The sequence below is a fragment of the Schistocerca gregaria genome, chromosome 4 (assembly GCF_023897955.1).
Source record: "Schistocerca gregaria isolate iqSchGreg1 chromosome 4, iqSchGreg1.2, whole genome shotgun sequence".
Classification (NCBI taxonomy): Eukaryota; Metazoa; Arthropoda; class Insecta; order Orthoptera; family Acrididae; genus Schistocerca; species Schistocerca gregaria.
The window spans coordinates 537,947,636-537,963,329 of record NC_064923.1 but is presented as its reverse complement, the minus strand read 5'-3'; the positions used below and the strand labels follow the sequence as shown (position 1 = coordinate 537,963,329).

Here is a 15,694-nt window from a genome sequence, read left to right as displayed (position 1 = left end):
TTTCAGGTTGCTCGGAATTATTTTTATGAAACAAAACGTTATCCTTTATAATAATGGACATCCTGTGCATATTCACTGCTATTTGACAGGTTTCAAGACAAGAAATTTAATTAAACTCGTTATAGTGGACCTTAAACGTAGTTATCATTTTCACCTCTGTTTTACCCAGAAGTGTAGTACATAAATTTAGAAACTGTACTACACTTTACTTATAATGCGGGATGAAAAACATTTTATTTTAAACATGTCAACCACAAATAGTATCTGTATCGACAAACAGAGAGGGAGACGAAGAAAAGGTTCCTCGAAAATAGTATTAACCGTATCGACGGATACTCAAAAACCTTTACTTATTTTTCAGATGAAAGACAACAGTCTTTGTATCTTCCTTTGAACGCTATGATTACGTGCTTTTCAGTCTCTTGATTTATGTGGTATCTGAGAGAACTCTTATAAGTGAACTTCAACTTAGCTTACTCCTACAAACGATTAACTTCTTATACGAACGTGTGTTTCAACGGCAGGCCATTTAACATATGCATTGTAAACGTTTCGAGGCAAGTTCTTGTTTAACATAGTAACATCGATGTTCTATGCTTTGCAGAATATCACAGCTGACTGACACGCACGGATTTCAACCGATGGTGGCAGGGAATTACCACTATTAAATCGAACACTTGTGCGGCACTTGTTTATAATTGGAGAATCGCGGGCATGCAAATGTGTAAAGTATTCAGTTCAGTGTAGAGATGCCATAAATACCGGTGTGCACTTCAATAATTTCTGTGCTCGGCATTAATAAAAAACAAAGTGTTATCCATTATTATAACGTATATTCTCGCAATTAAAATCTGATACGAGATTTTCATTGCCACCCATCCCCTCCCTCAAACCTCTCTTTAAATGAAATTTGGTGAAATTTTGTCGGACCTGTCCCCCCTCGTTTTGAGCTCACATACTTCATGACAAGGGCTTCAGCCCTTCTTCACAGTGGATCATGTAATATTTCAAGAATACTCGGTCCATTCGAATCGCGTCCTATGCATTGGACACTCACTTCTGTAATGTCATCACATGGTCGGCGGTGTGGGAATACAGTAATGAATTTTAATGTCGCCATAGCCACAATTCAAACAGATTTTCGGGTGATGAGTTAAGGAGGCCATCCAACTCGTCTTCTTCGACAAAAGCATTGCTCATGAAACTTCGCTGTGAGGCACTTTCGCACGATCCATAGGAAATTGTGCGGTGGCAAGTAGTTATGTTTCAGCGAGGGTGATGTTCTCAATAGCGCTGGTAATTCATCGTGTAGAGTTCGGTGACACACGCCTGTTACTCTTCTTGGAAAAGTTTATAGTTCCATATCAAAGGCCTTGTCGCAGTGGTAACACCTGTTCGCGTCAGATCATCTAAGTAAAACACTGTCGGACTGGGCTAGAACTTGGATGGATGACCGAGAGCTGTTAATAAGCGAACTGCCCTCAGCGATTGCGAGGTCAGTTGTTGAACTGCTTGACTGAAACGTAGTGGCTCCGGTTACGAAAACTGGAAACTGCCGTGAGAGCGGTGTGCTGACCACCCGCCCCTCCGTATTCGCATCCAGTGACACCTATCTGGCGAATGACACGGTGATCGGTCGGTACCATTGGGTCGTACGACGCCTTTCGGACGAAGTTGAATTCGTTTGAGTATGGTTCTACAGAGGCTCACTGGCAATTCCTGTGCATACGTTGATCCTGATGTCTCATCTACAATATTGCTCAATCATTTGCACCTGCCGAAACATGCGTGTAGTAGCGATCTATTATGTCATCTCTCGTGAATTCCTTTTCGTCTGCAAATAATACGCAGTAACAAGTTAAGCGGCCCACATCCCAGCAGGTATTTGGTTCCCGGAACTTTTCTTCTACACTCCTGGATATTGAAATAAGAACACCGTGAATTCATTGTCCCAGGAAGGGGAAAATTTATTGACACATTCCTGGGGTCAGATACATCACATAATCACACTGACAGAACCACAGGCACATAGACACAGGCAACAGAGCATGCACAATGTCGGCACTAGTACAGTGTATATCCACCTTTCGCAGCAATGCAGGCTGCTATTCTCCCATGGAGACGATCGTAGAGAAGCTGGATGTAGTCCTGTGGAATGGCTTGCCATGCCATTTCCACCTGGCGCCTCAGTTGGACCAGCGTTCGTGCTGGACGTGCAGACCGCGTGAGACGACGCTTCATCCAGTCCCAAACATGCTCAATGGGGGACAGATCCGGAGATCTTGCTGGCCAGGGTAGTTGACTTACACCTTCTAGAGCACGTTGGGTGGCACGGGATACATGCGGACGTGCATTGTTCTGTTGGAACAGCAAGTTCCCTTGCCGGTCTAGGAATGGTAGAACCATGGGTTCGATGACGGTTTGGATGTACCGTGCACTATTCAGTGTCCCCTCGACGATCACCAGAGGTGTACGGCCAGTGTAGGAGATCGTTCCCTACACCATGATGCCGGGTGTTGGCCCTGTGTGCCTCGGTCGTATGCAGTCCTGATTGTGGCTCTCACCTGCACGGCGCCAAACACCTATACGACCATCATTGGCACCAAGGCAGAAGCGACTCTCATCGCTGAAGACGACACGTCTCCATTCGTCCCTCCATTCACGACTGTCGCGACACCACTGGAGGCGGGCTGCACGATGTTGGGGCGTGAGCGGAAGACGGCCTAACGGTGTGCGGGACCGTAGCCCAGCTTCATGGAGACGGTTGCGAATGATCCTCGGCGATACCCCAGGAGCAACAGTGTCCCTAATTTGCTGGGAAGTGGCGGTGCGTAGGATCCTACGGTCTTGGAGTGCATCCGTGCGTCGCTGCGGTCCGGTCCCAGGTCGACGGGCACGTGCACCTTCCGCCGACCACTGGCGACAACATCAATGTACTGTGGAGACCTCACGCCCCACGTGTTGAGCAATTCGACGGTACCTCCACCCGGCCTCCCGCATGCCCACTATACGCCCTCGCTCAAAGTCCGTCAACTGCACATACGGTTCACGTCCACGCTGTCGCGGCATGCTACCCGTGTTAAAGACTGCGATGGAGCTCCGTATGCCACGGCAAACTGGCTGACACTGACGGCGGCGGTGCACAAATGCTGCGCAGCTAGCGCCATTCGACGGCCAACACTGCGGTTCCTGGTGTGTCCGCTGTGCCGTGCGTGTGATCATTGCTTGTACAGCCCTCTCGCAGTGTCCGGAGCAAGTATGGTGGGTCTGACACACCAGTGTCAATGTGTTCTTTTTTCCATTTCCAGGAGTGTAGTTTTGACCTATCATGTCCTGTAGGAATATGCAGCACTTTTGTTAAATATCCAATATAGCACCACTGTGAGAAGTGGTCAAGACGCTAGGGTTTCCGCCCAGTGCCAATAAAGAACAGATGAGCTTGTGCCTGCTGAAGGCAGTCGTGGGTAAGTAAGTGTTAACACCTTCTCGCTAGAACGGTAGCGCTACACCTGAATGCCTGTGTTTTGCAGTTCGGCCGCTGTCGGTGCGCATCCGCGGCCGTAACCGGCCTCTGTCAGCAGACGCCCCAGTGGAGGTGGACTGCGAGGCGGTGGGCACGCGGCCTCCGCCCGTCTTCTCCTGGTGGAAGGCCGGCGTCCAGCTGCGCAACACCAGGGAGACGGTGAGTCACACCACAGCTCCTCCTCTTCAACAGACGTCACTCTGCAGAGCAGTCTACTACCTACGTTGGACAAAATAATCACCGTTTTTCGACGAGATGTTCAGAAATATCGCAATGTACATCATATCCAGCTGAAAACAGTCGTGATTAGATCCCGTAGGTAGAAGTTGTTAGATATGTTTCACACGCTGTTCCAAACAGACCCTTACAATTTATACGGGATTAAAATCGAGAGACTCAGCAGGCCTATCGAGGTGTGAAATGGTACCTGAGTGTCATCCAGACAAGGAACTTGATCAGCATTTTAGATGGTTACAATGTCTGTGTATATATAGAGTCTGTATCTTCACAATAAAAGTCCTTCAGAAATGCACGCATTCAGCATGTACCCATACGTTGACAGGCTAAAATGACGAATGATTGTCTCCCTGTGAGAGAGTCAGGAATTTTGCAAGCATATGGACAGCCATGACTGAGGGCGCTGGTGTAGCCGAAGAGATTAAGGCGACCGCTCGCGATGAGCAGGAAATCCCGGTTCGCATACCGGTCAAGCATAAATTTTCAAGTGTTGCAAACAGCTGATGTGGATGTATAGTCGCAGAATGCGAATCTATTGGGTGCTTTATCAAAGTTTTCTTATCTTGGAACATAGGAATTTCCACAGAATACTCAAATTAAGATGTAGACGAAAGTTTAACTCTTGGTGACTGAGAATCTTGAAATGAATGTCTTGGTTTATGTTTACGGTTTCCTAAAACCATAGACTCATATTAATTTACGAATAACACAGCACTCCCTCCAGCCTAGAGGTGCACTGTCCATACACTGTTTTTATCAAGTGGTCTTTGGCTTGCATTTACTGAACCATATTGCAAGCAGCTTCGTACAAATACAAAATCACATACGCAGTACAGAAAAATCACAACACAAATGATTTGGACAATGATTTAAAATTATTTTACAGTGGGTAAATATGAGGAAACCCAAAAAACACATTAACCTGTCTAATACGCGAGGGAGTCCCGTTGGCCATGAAAACAGCTTCCAGTTTTCTCAGAATGGATAAAAGATATCCTCGGTGGTTTTCTGGGAAATCATATACCATATGTGGCAAGGGCAGGTAACGATGATGGAGTTGGATAACGATCACTCACCCTTCTCTGTAAAATAGACCACAAAGTCTCTTCAGTATCCAGATCTGATTACTGTGGTGTTCCGAAGGGCGACAATTCATCCTCGTATCTCACGGAACTAGTTCTGAACATTTTGCGCTATCTGAATAGGATTCCTGTCGTCGTAGAAGATAGCATCAGCATTGGGGAACAAAAATTGTACCAAAGGATTTATCTGATCAGCCAAAATGATCCTATGAAGCTTCATAGTAATGTGACCTTGAGGAGTATTCACGCAGCGTATGGAATACCACGGTATTACTGCTCAAATTCTCACCGAACTCCCGCTGTGTTTCTCCCTTGGTACATAAACTCGGCCGGAAATTGGAAACAGTGTGCAACAAGACTAATCCGACCATGTTACTTACTTCAATTGCTCCGTAATCTTTCTTTTCTGGCTTCGGCGCATTTTCCTATTACGGGCATTCAAATCACTCATCTGCTGCTGTTGTTTTGGTGCTGACAGAGTTTGCAGTGCGATTTTAAGTTCTGCAGTGACTTTTGTAGCTGTCATCGTATTATGTTTCTAACTACTCCTCTTCAAGGACCATCTGTCGCTAACACCCATTGCACACTGTCTTGCATATTGTGTCTAAGCGGGTGTTTTCCCGTTTTTCTTGTGCGTGGTATAAACCATCGATATGGAGTGTCTTGAATCACCAAATACGTCACTTAGTTTGGTTGCGGGATCAGCCGGCCGCTATGGTCGAGCGGTTCTAGGCGCTTCAGTCCGGAACAACGTCGCTGGTACGGTCGAAGGTTCGATGGTTCAAATGGCTCTGAGCACTAAGCGACTTAACTTCTGACGTCATCAGTCGCCTAGAACTTAGAACTAACTAAACGTAACTAACCTAAGGACATCACACACATCCATGCCCGAGGTAGGGTTCAAACCTGCAACCGTAGCGGTCGCTCGGCTCCAGACTGTAGCGCCTAGAACCGCACGGCCACTCCGGCCGGTCGCAGGTTCGAATCCTGCCTCGGGCATGGATGTGTGTGATGTCCTTAGGTTAGTTAGGTTTAAGTAGTTCTAAGTTTAGGGGACTGATGGCCTCATATGTTAAGTCCCATAGTGCTTAGAGCCATTTGAACTATTTTGTGGCGGAATCATCAACCATACGAGCATCCACAATTTGGCCACATTGGAATTCATTTATTTCCGACATAATCCACACACTACTACACAGAACACTGTTCTCTCTACGACTGAGAACTGTAGAGTATTGAGGACTTTGCACAGGTGCCGTTAGTGGCCATACGCAACAGCAGGACCTGCAGGCTGATCTAGAATCTGCATTTCCGTTCAATAACGCGTTTCTCGACTTGTTTCCAAATTTTTGTCCAATCCCCACACGTATAATATTTGAAGATAAGGAGACTTGACGTAGCAGCTATAGGCGAAACTGTGAGATTACACATGCAACCACCAATAGCACACCAAACGTCATGCACACTCATTATTATGTCGTATAGAACAAAAAGGCGTTTCTCATATTTGAGATGTTCATGACGCAATAAAACTGTAGCACTTGCGGAAGGAGAGCCTTCAACTTCACCAAATTTTGAGGAAACTGTTTTATTGTACTTAGAAGAAACTGCAGAAAAGCAGCAAGTGTTTTACATCACGTTCTTCGTCTGCTGACATTCGTGGTAGGGTTTATTCTTGATGCCACTCAGATGTAACAGGGACGCGTTACACACCTTATTGGGCCGTCTGTGCACTCATCACCTTGCGTTATTTGAAAAGAAGCAAAAACACCTCTCCACAGGCCCTACTACACGACTCCAGTCAGATACTTTCAAGTTTACTCGTTGTCTGGCCCGTCAAAGACGGGCATCTTAATGTGAAACTTTGAGAGAGGTCTTCTACCAGGTGCCTATTTCCCAATCCCCATTGTATGCATTTCGCCTCTCAATGTTTGTCCAGTAATTGGGTGTGATAGACCTGCCACTCCGTTACGTCTCCACGTCAACCCATTTTATTACGTTCATTCTATGCAGCATGCTGACGAAGACACACTCCATTCCATTGCCGTGACCTAGGTCAGCGATGGCGGGTCATATGACCTCCTTCCACCTAATATACACTGTTTGCAGAGCTCCAAAGCAGCCAGTGTTCTCTTTTACATTTAGGGGACGTACTAAATGAACATGCGACAATCCCGTCTACTTGCACTGTTGTCAAATTCGTTTATTTTATTTAAGTGGCTATGTTCTGATTGCACGCTGCCCGTTACAAGTTAAAATCATAAAACATAAATTACAGTTTTCTATGAGTATGTGTAGATGGATTCTTTCGCAGGTAATGTCAATAATGACTAACGGGCTTCAGCTGACGTTCAACATGTCTGCAAATCTTACATTTTGTCTAGAGATTTGATGCTTACCCGCATCTGTGAAGATGCTCCTAGCAACTCATAGTTAAATATTACCGATTTTGACCGAAATTTACTTTCTATTGTCATCCGTTAACAGTAGTAGGGAGCTGGCGGCAGCAGGACACTTTTGCTATGAAACTGATATGCAAATTAAATTATATTGATCAATTAATCTCCCCGACCCCGATCATACCCACGCCGACCCCAGGATAATATCATGTGCTTTTCTTAGCCTTTAGGTGGGCCCCAGCCAGCGTCCCTCTTCTCCTTCACCCCCACCCCCTGTTGGCATGTGAATTTCGAATTTTGCAGGGATTTTCGTTGTGCTGAATTCCCCCCCCCCCCCCCCCCCCAAAACCGGGAATTGGCACGAAATTAAAACTGGCAGTGCCTTTTCCGGGACACGACCACTGGTCCCTCTGGCCAGGAGGCCCAAGAGCGCCCTACTAACACAATTATACCACCAGAGGCACTTGGAATTGGCGGGAAATAAAAATGGCAGTGACATTTCTGGTACTCAAACCATAGATCTACTGGTTGGAAAGCCCAAGTGCTTACCGCAGCACAAGGAAACTGTCTAGATGCAGAAGAGGAAAGTTAGGTTAGTGTACATTATTTTGGTCTGGACATTTCTCATAAGGTTTTCCTTGTGCCTGGTTCCACTATGTCTTAGAAAGAGAGGCGTAATCCCCCTACAAGCAACCAGATGTTAAAAACACAGCGACTTTATAACGAGCTAGCACCGTAGGCAACGCCTAACAGCACCGTAGGTGTATTAATGCGCATTCCAGCGATCAAGGTCTATATTCAATGACAAGGTATTTGTGTGGGAAAAACGCTTCATTCGGAGATAATGCAATACCTCGATTTATAAGGCTTGTATAGATTTTAACATGGATATCGTTAGCGATAATAGGGAGCACCTGTAGAACCATGACTGCATGTGACAGTAACATAGCAGTTACGATCGTGTTTTTAACAACTGGCGGCTCGTAGGTCGATTACGACTCTGTTTCTAAGACACAGTCGTACCACGTGGAAGGAAAAACTTATGAGAAATGTCCAATCAGCCTTGAATTTCACTCAGTGTTCTTTCCCATTGCCAGCATGCAGTTATTGGTGAAGTAATGTACTTAGTAGTAGCAGGGGAAGGGTGATAGAAAGAGTGCTATAACTGGTTGAAGTCTGGATGCTTATAGTTTGCTCAAAACTACATCGATTTCGCTCATAAAATTCATCGGAATCAGCTGTCTCTACTCTCATGGGCTCATGACTGTGTTTTTTTTTTATTATTGTGGTCACGATTGCGTGTTAAAAAAATAGGCGTTATTTCATACTTCCAATTATAAATTAGACCCCACTTTAATTACAGCTCATTGTGTAATCTAGAAATGATGGCGGGTTGTATCTCAGACATACGAGTTGACGGCGAGAAACAGGTAGTGACGATCAATTGGCTTGCAAAATTAGAACGCAAGAACCTGCTGTTGCGTGGCAGAAATTTTACAGGCATGTCGGTAGAGGTGAGTTATGCATCAAAAATGTCGAATGTGGGCTTGCAGATGGTCACTGTTTTTGATGTTACGGAAAAGGTGCATGGTAGAATCTTATGTGATTCTATTACAAGACAGATGCTGACGATTTGCTTCATGAACGCCTGTATGACATAGTATTGCAACTGTAAAATGAGCACGGCCATAGTGTACAAAACCGTTACGTCCTTTTGAATAATAGCTTCTTGTTGTCGAACGTGAAACGATTGAGTTTTTTTTTTCAGATATGTGAGCCAATGGCGTGAAAGATTGTGTTGTCCCCTGTTATTTTACGTGTCTGAAATGTCTGTAACACACTTGATCATATGTAATGGGTGGCAGTGCACTTCACTGGATGGCGCAAAATAATGAGATGTGAATTGTATCCTGCAGTTGAATATAAAAACTATACCATTTTGCTCATCAAACTAAAAGAAAATGGCCTGTGGTTATTTTCGTGGAAAGAGGACATTTATTATTGCCGTGATATAGATGCTTTAATATAGGAGTTACGTTGATGTGCAATACAGATGTCACCGTCCAGTGCTCGGAAAGGCGTGGTGGCTGAGTTCCTTAAGATGTCGCAGTTGTCCCTTTGGACAAACAACCAACGGTTGGGATAGTCTCCTTTTTTCATGGTTTTACTCTGAGGGATGACAGTATCACACTCTACAATATGTGTAGCTTTTTTCGGCGTCGATAGCAGTGGACGCCCAGCAGTGTGCTCGCTGGAGCTGACTGTGGTGAAGACACTGTGGTGTGAGGCTTTGGTCACTTCAGGCCGAAGACTTCTTGTATCCATAGCACCCGGTTTCTGAAAAACCCATCTGGAGCGTATCCGTAATTTCTTTGTTGTTATGGAGGGGTTCTATCTTTCCTAAAAATACGTTTAGCTGATTGCAAGAAAGAATTTCTTTGACGGTAAGTACAACTGTTTTCCATCGCAGAAAGGTGGACTGACTGCTGGGGGAAAGAGGGGGGGGGGCTGTCTACAGTGGGTGGTCGCCGGCCACAGCCACTCTAACCACGGAGTGGCATGTGGGAGACGTGTCGCTTTATTTTAGATGCACAAGTTGCGCTTGAAGCGGTCATCCTTTTATCTCCTATTGTTTACTCCACCACGCACGGTTTCGTATGGCTAAGGACCATCGACTCAAGGCGGACAGCGGACAGCTCGTGCCACGAGGCATTCAGTGGAGAAGCTCGTTGTTTGAAAAAGCCTCTGTCGTCCATGCAAGTGGATGGACGGAGGGAGGGAAGGATGTGAGAGGGTCTCGATTTTCAGCAGTTTGTTGACGCTTCTCTAGGAGAATGCACGATCAACTACCTCCCCCTCTACTGTTTTTCAGGACTACGATTTTCCCCAGTACATGTGTTGCATTATGACACATTCATTACAAATGCTGGTATTTTTAACGACAATTTGGAAGTGTAATTAATACTATGACGTTTCTTTTCCATCAGTTCTGGTAGTGTGTATTTGCTTCGGTTACCTGGGCTGCAAGGTGATTTTTGAGCACGAGTGTGTAGCGAACTCTGATGTTAACTAACGATAGATACTGTACCCAGCGGTATGCATATAGATAATACATTTTTCAAACTCTTCTCTCTCCAACACCATCATCTCGTCTCTTAAACCTATTTCCCAACGAAAAGAGTAAAGTTAGTGCCTTACATCCGAGCCTTTTTTCGCACCATCTTGTACATGCAGGGTAGAGTTCGATTGTATCTGTCACTAGTTTCGAATGGTATTGCGAAATTTTTTCCCAGCAGGATTACACCAGTTGTATGGTACCGTAAATTTTGAGTTGTATTTCTGTTTTAGGTCATACTTGAGTAGCGCTACGCACACAGTTGTGTAACTAGGCCTAATCTTTATGATTAATTCTGTAATTAGGACTTATCTTTACTTGATTTTCCCGACCAAAATAAATAAAGTACACTGATCTAACCTTCCTCTTTTGCATCTATAAGTTTCAATGTGTTTGGAGGGATAACGAGGGCCTTCTACTAGTCGAATCGGGTTTTGAGTCATGCTAATTCCCATGGGGGGCGGGGTGGGCGGGCGGGCATCAGCACAGCCCTGGCACAATGACATTCCTACCAAAATTCGAAATTCCGGCCTATAGGTGGGGGGAGGGGAGGGTGGGAAAGGCGGATGGGGCTAGGTCACACGTACAGGCCGAGTGAAACACACGACGTCGTTGGGGCCGAGGGTGGGTGTGTAGAGCTTCGGGTGAATTAATTTCTCAATTTAATTAATTTGAAGATCAAATATATATCAAAAGTGTCCAGTAGCCAATATCTCCATACTGAAAATGAAATGAAATGTCGTGTGACGAGGGCCTCCCGTCGGGTAGACCGTTCGCCTGGTGCATGTCTTTCTGTTTGACGACACTTCGGCGACTTGCGCGTCAATGGGGATGAAATGATGATGATTAGGACAACACAACACCCAGTCCCTTAGTGGAGAAAATCTCCGACTCAGCCGGGAATCGAACCCGGGCCCTTCGGATTGACAGTCTGTCGCGCTGACCACTCAGCTACCGGGGCGGACATCTCCACACTATTCTTAACACAGTTATCCAGTTACCGAGTTTTTGCTTTTGTTTCCACCTCTTTCATGCAAAATAGTATCATATCTCAGTATATATCTGTCAAATATTACACAGCTTAAAAATGGTTCACATGACTGACCTCTCTACAAATTACACGTCAATTCTTAAGTATGATAACATTGTTGTAGGATATTGTTAAGTATCATGCAATGATGATGTGTTTTTCATTATAAACTGTTACTTCGTTAACGTCCATTGATCAATATCTCAGTTGTATATCTCTCTGCAGAACCATGGAAAGATTTGATTGATTTTCAAAGAGAACTGTAAATAACTCTGTGAAATAATTTCTTATTAGATAAGCTTACGATTTGTAGCTCGCGTAGTTTAATTTCGAAGTATGCGTTTTCAGTCCGTAAAAAGGTTCCTCCCACTTGAATACCTGACCTAACAATGCCTTGTTTGCTGGAATTTCGTTCATTAAGTGTTTCAGTTTTCTTTGGGCAGGAATATTGATCATGAAGTAGGCTCTCGTCTTTCGAAATGTAATTGTACGATGAATATAAATGAAGTCGTGCCGATGTTCGGCTGTCAGTAAGATTAAATGGCAGCAATTGATTGTAACTGAGTAAGTGGAAGTTTTTCACAGTTAGCGGTTTTCCTGGAAAGGTTTCGATTGTAAATTTGGCCTGAATACACAAAAACAGTTTTTAGTAATTTACAGATAGTTCAGATTTGAATAACTGTTTGTAATAGTTAATGTATTCCATAATTCTCTCCAAGTCCATGGAAATTTTCCTTTGTGACCATAACCGCTCCTTTGGTCCGTCTCCCCCCCCCCCCCAATCAAAATTGCTATACAGCATATATTTAAGTGGTTGATATTTCAACACACACAATTTAGTACACTGAAATCATGTGGGGCAGTACTCGACGGTGAAGTATGATTGGAACCTCGGCGGCGCCTGTTGCAGTCGAGTCCGGACGGCAACGTCACCACCAGCACGCTGACGTTCGTGCCGACCATGGAGGACAGCGGCAAGCTGCTGACGTGCCGCGCCAGCACGCCCCTCATCCCGGACAGCTCGCTGGAGGACTCCTGGAAGCTCGACATCTACCGTGAGTAGCTCAGCCTCCGGTAGCTGCAGCCTTCTTTCTGTGTCTTCGCGCAGTATTCACGCATTCACGAACAGCTTGTCGATGGCGCTTAACAATACAACTCAGAGGGACATACAGCTGTGGTTCATAGTGGCCTACTCTCCTGTAGAAAATGTAATTTCCAAAGGCTGTCTTACGTTAAACAACCATAGAGATTTAAATGCCGTATTTAGCTTACGTGACCATCATCTAATAGTCGCATTTCGCTCCTTACGTAGTAGTTTCTCTTTCTAAATGCAGGGTTGCGTACATCGAGACTGACTTGCCAGAGGCTGTTAGACACATTTCGGCACTCAAACTGTCTTTCTCAAATGTTTACCCAACTTTTATTTTCTTCTTTATTCTGTAAAAAAAAACTACACACAAGTATTCATACAACTCTCCGGTACTTCAAAAATTATTCATTTATGAATTTTCTTACTTTCTGAATTTTATCCTATCTTCTATGCACTGACTTGCTACCTCATGTTTGTATTCATTAGGTATATACTCTCTATGACCTGTCTGTTTGGTTGGTTGACTACCTTTCCAGTTCTGTATGCGTGCACACCACTTAAATCTTGATTAATAATCGCCTCTGGGGGCGAAGGCTTCAGGCATAAGAAGTCATCCTCATACTGCCAACGGCCTTATCAAAGAGAGCGGAAGAGCGGACAGAGGTTCAGGGCACTCTCTTGTCTATGGGGTAGGAAACTTCCCCTAAAGGCGGAAGTGTCAGCAATGGTCAACGACATGAGGACGAAGAAGACAATGGAAACCACTGCACTAAAGGCACATAACGTGCATCCACATGACATGTGGCCTGTAATTGAAAAAGTATCATGATGGTCACTTCATTGGCAAAAGGTTCCGGATCTGTCCTACATTCGGATGTCCGGGAGAGGCCTGCCAAGGGGGAGGTAACCATGAGAAAGAGATTGAACAATCAACGAAAGAATAATGTTCTACGAGTCGTGGCATGGAATGTCCGATGCTTTAAAGAAGGAGCGAAGCTAGATAATCTGAGAAGGGAAATGCAAAGGCTCAATGTAGATATAGTAAGGGTCAGTGAAGTAAAATGAAAAGAGGCCAAAGATATCTGTCAGAAGAGTATAGAGTAATATCAACAGCAGCGGAAAATGGTACAACGGGAGTAGGATTCGTTATGAATAGGAATGTAGGGCAAAGAGTGTGTTACTGTGAACAGTTCAACAGAAACTGAGGACGTATTAAATGAGGATCAATTTGGCCATAGGAAATGTAAAGGCACAAGAGAGACAATTGGGACGTGGCGGTTGATAATGGAGGAAAGACTAAAGGAAAATCAAGATACGTTTATAGGATTTATCGACCTGGAATAAAGCATTAGATAATCTAAAATGGTGCAAGATGTTCTAAATTCTGAGGAAAATAGGTCGTAAGCTACAGGGTGAGACGGGAAATATACAATATGTACAGGAGCCAAGAGGGAATAATAACGAAGAAGGAAGTGCTCGGAGTAAAAAGGCTGTAAGAGAGGATTGCTTCCTTTCGCTCCTACTGTTGAATATGCATATCCAATGTGAAAGAATATCAACGCTACGGTTCGCAGATGATGTTGCTATCCTGAGTGAAATTGAAGAAAAATTACGTGATATTCTGAATGAAATGAACAATCTCCTGAGTACGTAATATGGATTGAGAGTAACTTGAAGAAATACATAAGTAATGAGAAATATCAGAAATGAGAACAGCAAGAAACTTAACATCAGGATTGATGGTCACGAAGTATATGAAGTTAATGAATCCTTCTATCTAGGCATCAACATAACGACTGAGGGACGGACAAGGAGGATATCAAGATCAGATTAGCACTGTCAAATGGGGCGTTCCTGGCCAAGAGAAGTCTACTAGTATCAAACATAGGCCTTAGAGGAAGAAAGTTCTGAGAATATACGTATGGAGCACAGCACTGTATGGTAGTGAAACATGAACCGTGGGAAAACCGGAACGGAATGGAATCGAAGCATTTAAGATGTGGTGCTACAGAGGAATGTTAAAAATTTGGTGGTAAGGTGAGGAACGAGGAGGTTCCGTTCAGAATATGAGAGGAAAGAGCACAAGAGACAGGACTATAGGACATCTGTTAAGACATCAGGGAATGACTTCAGTGGTGCTAGATTGACTGCAGAAAGTAAAAACTGTAGAGGAAGGCAGAAATTGAATACATCCAGAAAATACTTGAGGACGTAGGTTGCAAGTACTACTCTGAGAGGAAGAGGATGGCACAAGAGAGGTATTATATACAAGCGTGTGTGTGTGTGTGTGTGTGTGTGTGTGTGTGTGTGTGTGTGTGAGTCGTGACATTTAGTTTTCTTAAGTTTTGGTAAATGTCACGTTTCTCTGCCGTTCCTACTTCATGGCTCCGGTTTTAGTTTGCCCCCTATACGGTCCATTTCAATTTTCTGCCGTTACTAAATTATTCTTCATGATTCACTTACGTAAGTGATACTGCTTCACAGATAATAAAATTCACTTGGTTCTTTCCTAGCTTTCCGTTTCTTTTTCTTTGTTTGTTGGTTGTGGTTATCCTTGTTTGACAAGCTTGAAACAGAAATCAGTTCCTGCGTAAGGCTAGGTATATTTGTTCTCTGACACCCCTGTATTCTTACTGTATTTTTGGAACGAAAAGATTCTACAGCGCTTACAAAATATTACATACTTCACTAAGAGAATAGAAGTGCATGTCTAAAACGAGCTCAAACATAGAAACAAAACCTAGTACGCCGTGAAATTTATCAGTGATTACAATTTACTTTCCACAACTAATTAAAAAACTAGAACTCCCCGCTCACTTTTTATGTGGAAGGTGAAGTCGAAACATACATTACTGACCGCAATGACAGAAATATTAAATGCGGCAACCATTCATCAAGCGGGACCGTATCTCGACATTATACAGTGCTTTAACGTGTCACAAGTGTTCAGTACGTCTCCACCAACAACTTACTATAACGGGTATCTTAAGTTAGGGCTACATCGCGTAAGTTCAAAATGAGATGAGGCTGCAAATACCATATGAATTTTCCTGACGCGTTTCAGTCACTAGCCACTTTCAAAAGGACACGGAATAGCTTAGCAGGAAGTACCCCGCCAATGCTGTCGGTACAGGTCACAAGCGCAAATCTCATACCGTGGAAAACTGCTTAAGAACCACACTGACGTACCAGATCAACTGTCACTAATATGCTGTAAG

The 15,694-nt window shown here is 44.2% G+C and overlaps 1 protein-coding gene across 2 annotated transcripts in view; it reads left to right on the top strand.

Moving 5' to 3' along the window:
* Positions 1-15,694, top strand: part of LOC126267335 (nephrin-like) — a 747,526-nt gene that overhangs the window by 601,290 nt on the left and 130,542 nt on the right. For both annotated transcript variants that reach the window (XM_049972441.1, XM_049972440.1), the window contains exons 6-7: positions 3,531-3,682; positions 12,297-12,441. In XM_049972441.1, coding sequence (XP_049828398.1) covers positions 3,531-3,682; positions 12,297-12,441 — 297 coding nt within the window. The remainder of the gene's footprint in view (positions 1-3,530; positions 3,683-12,296; positions 12,442-15,694) is intronic.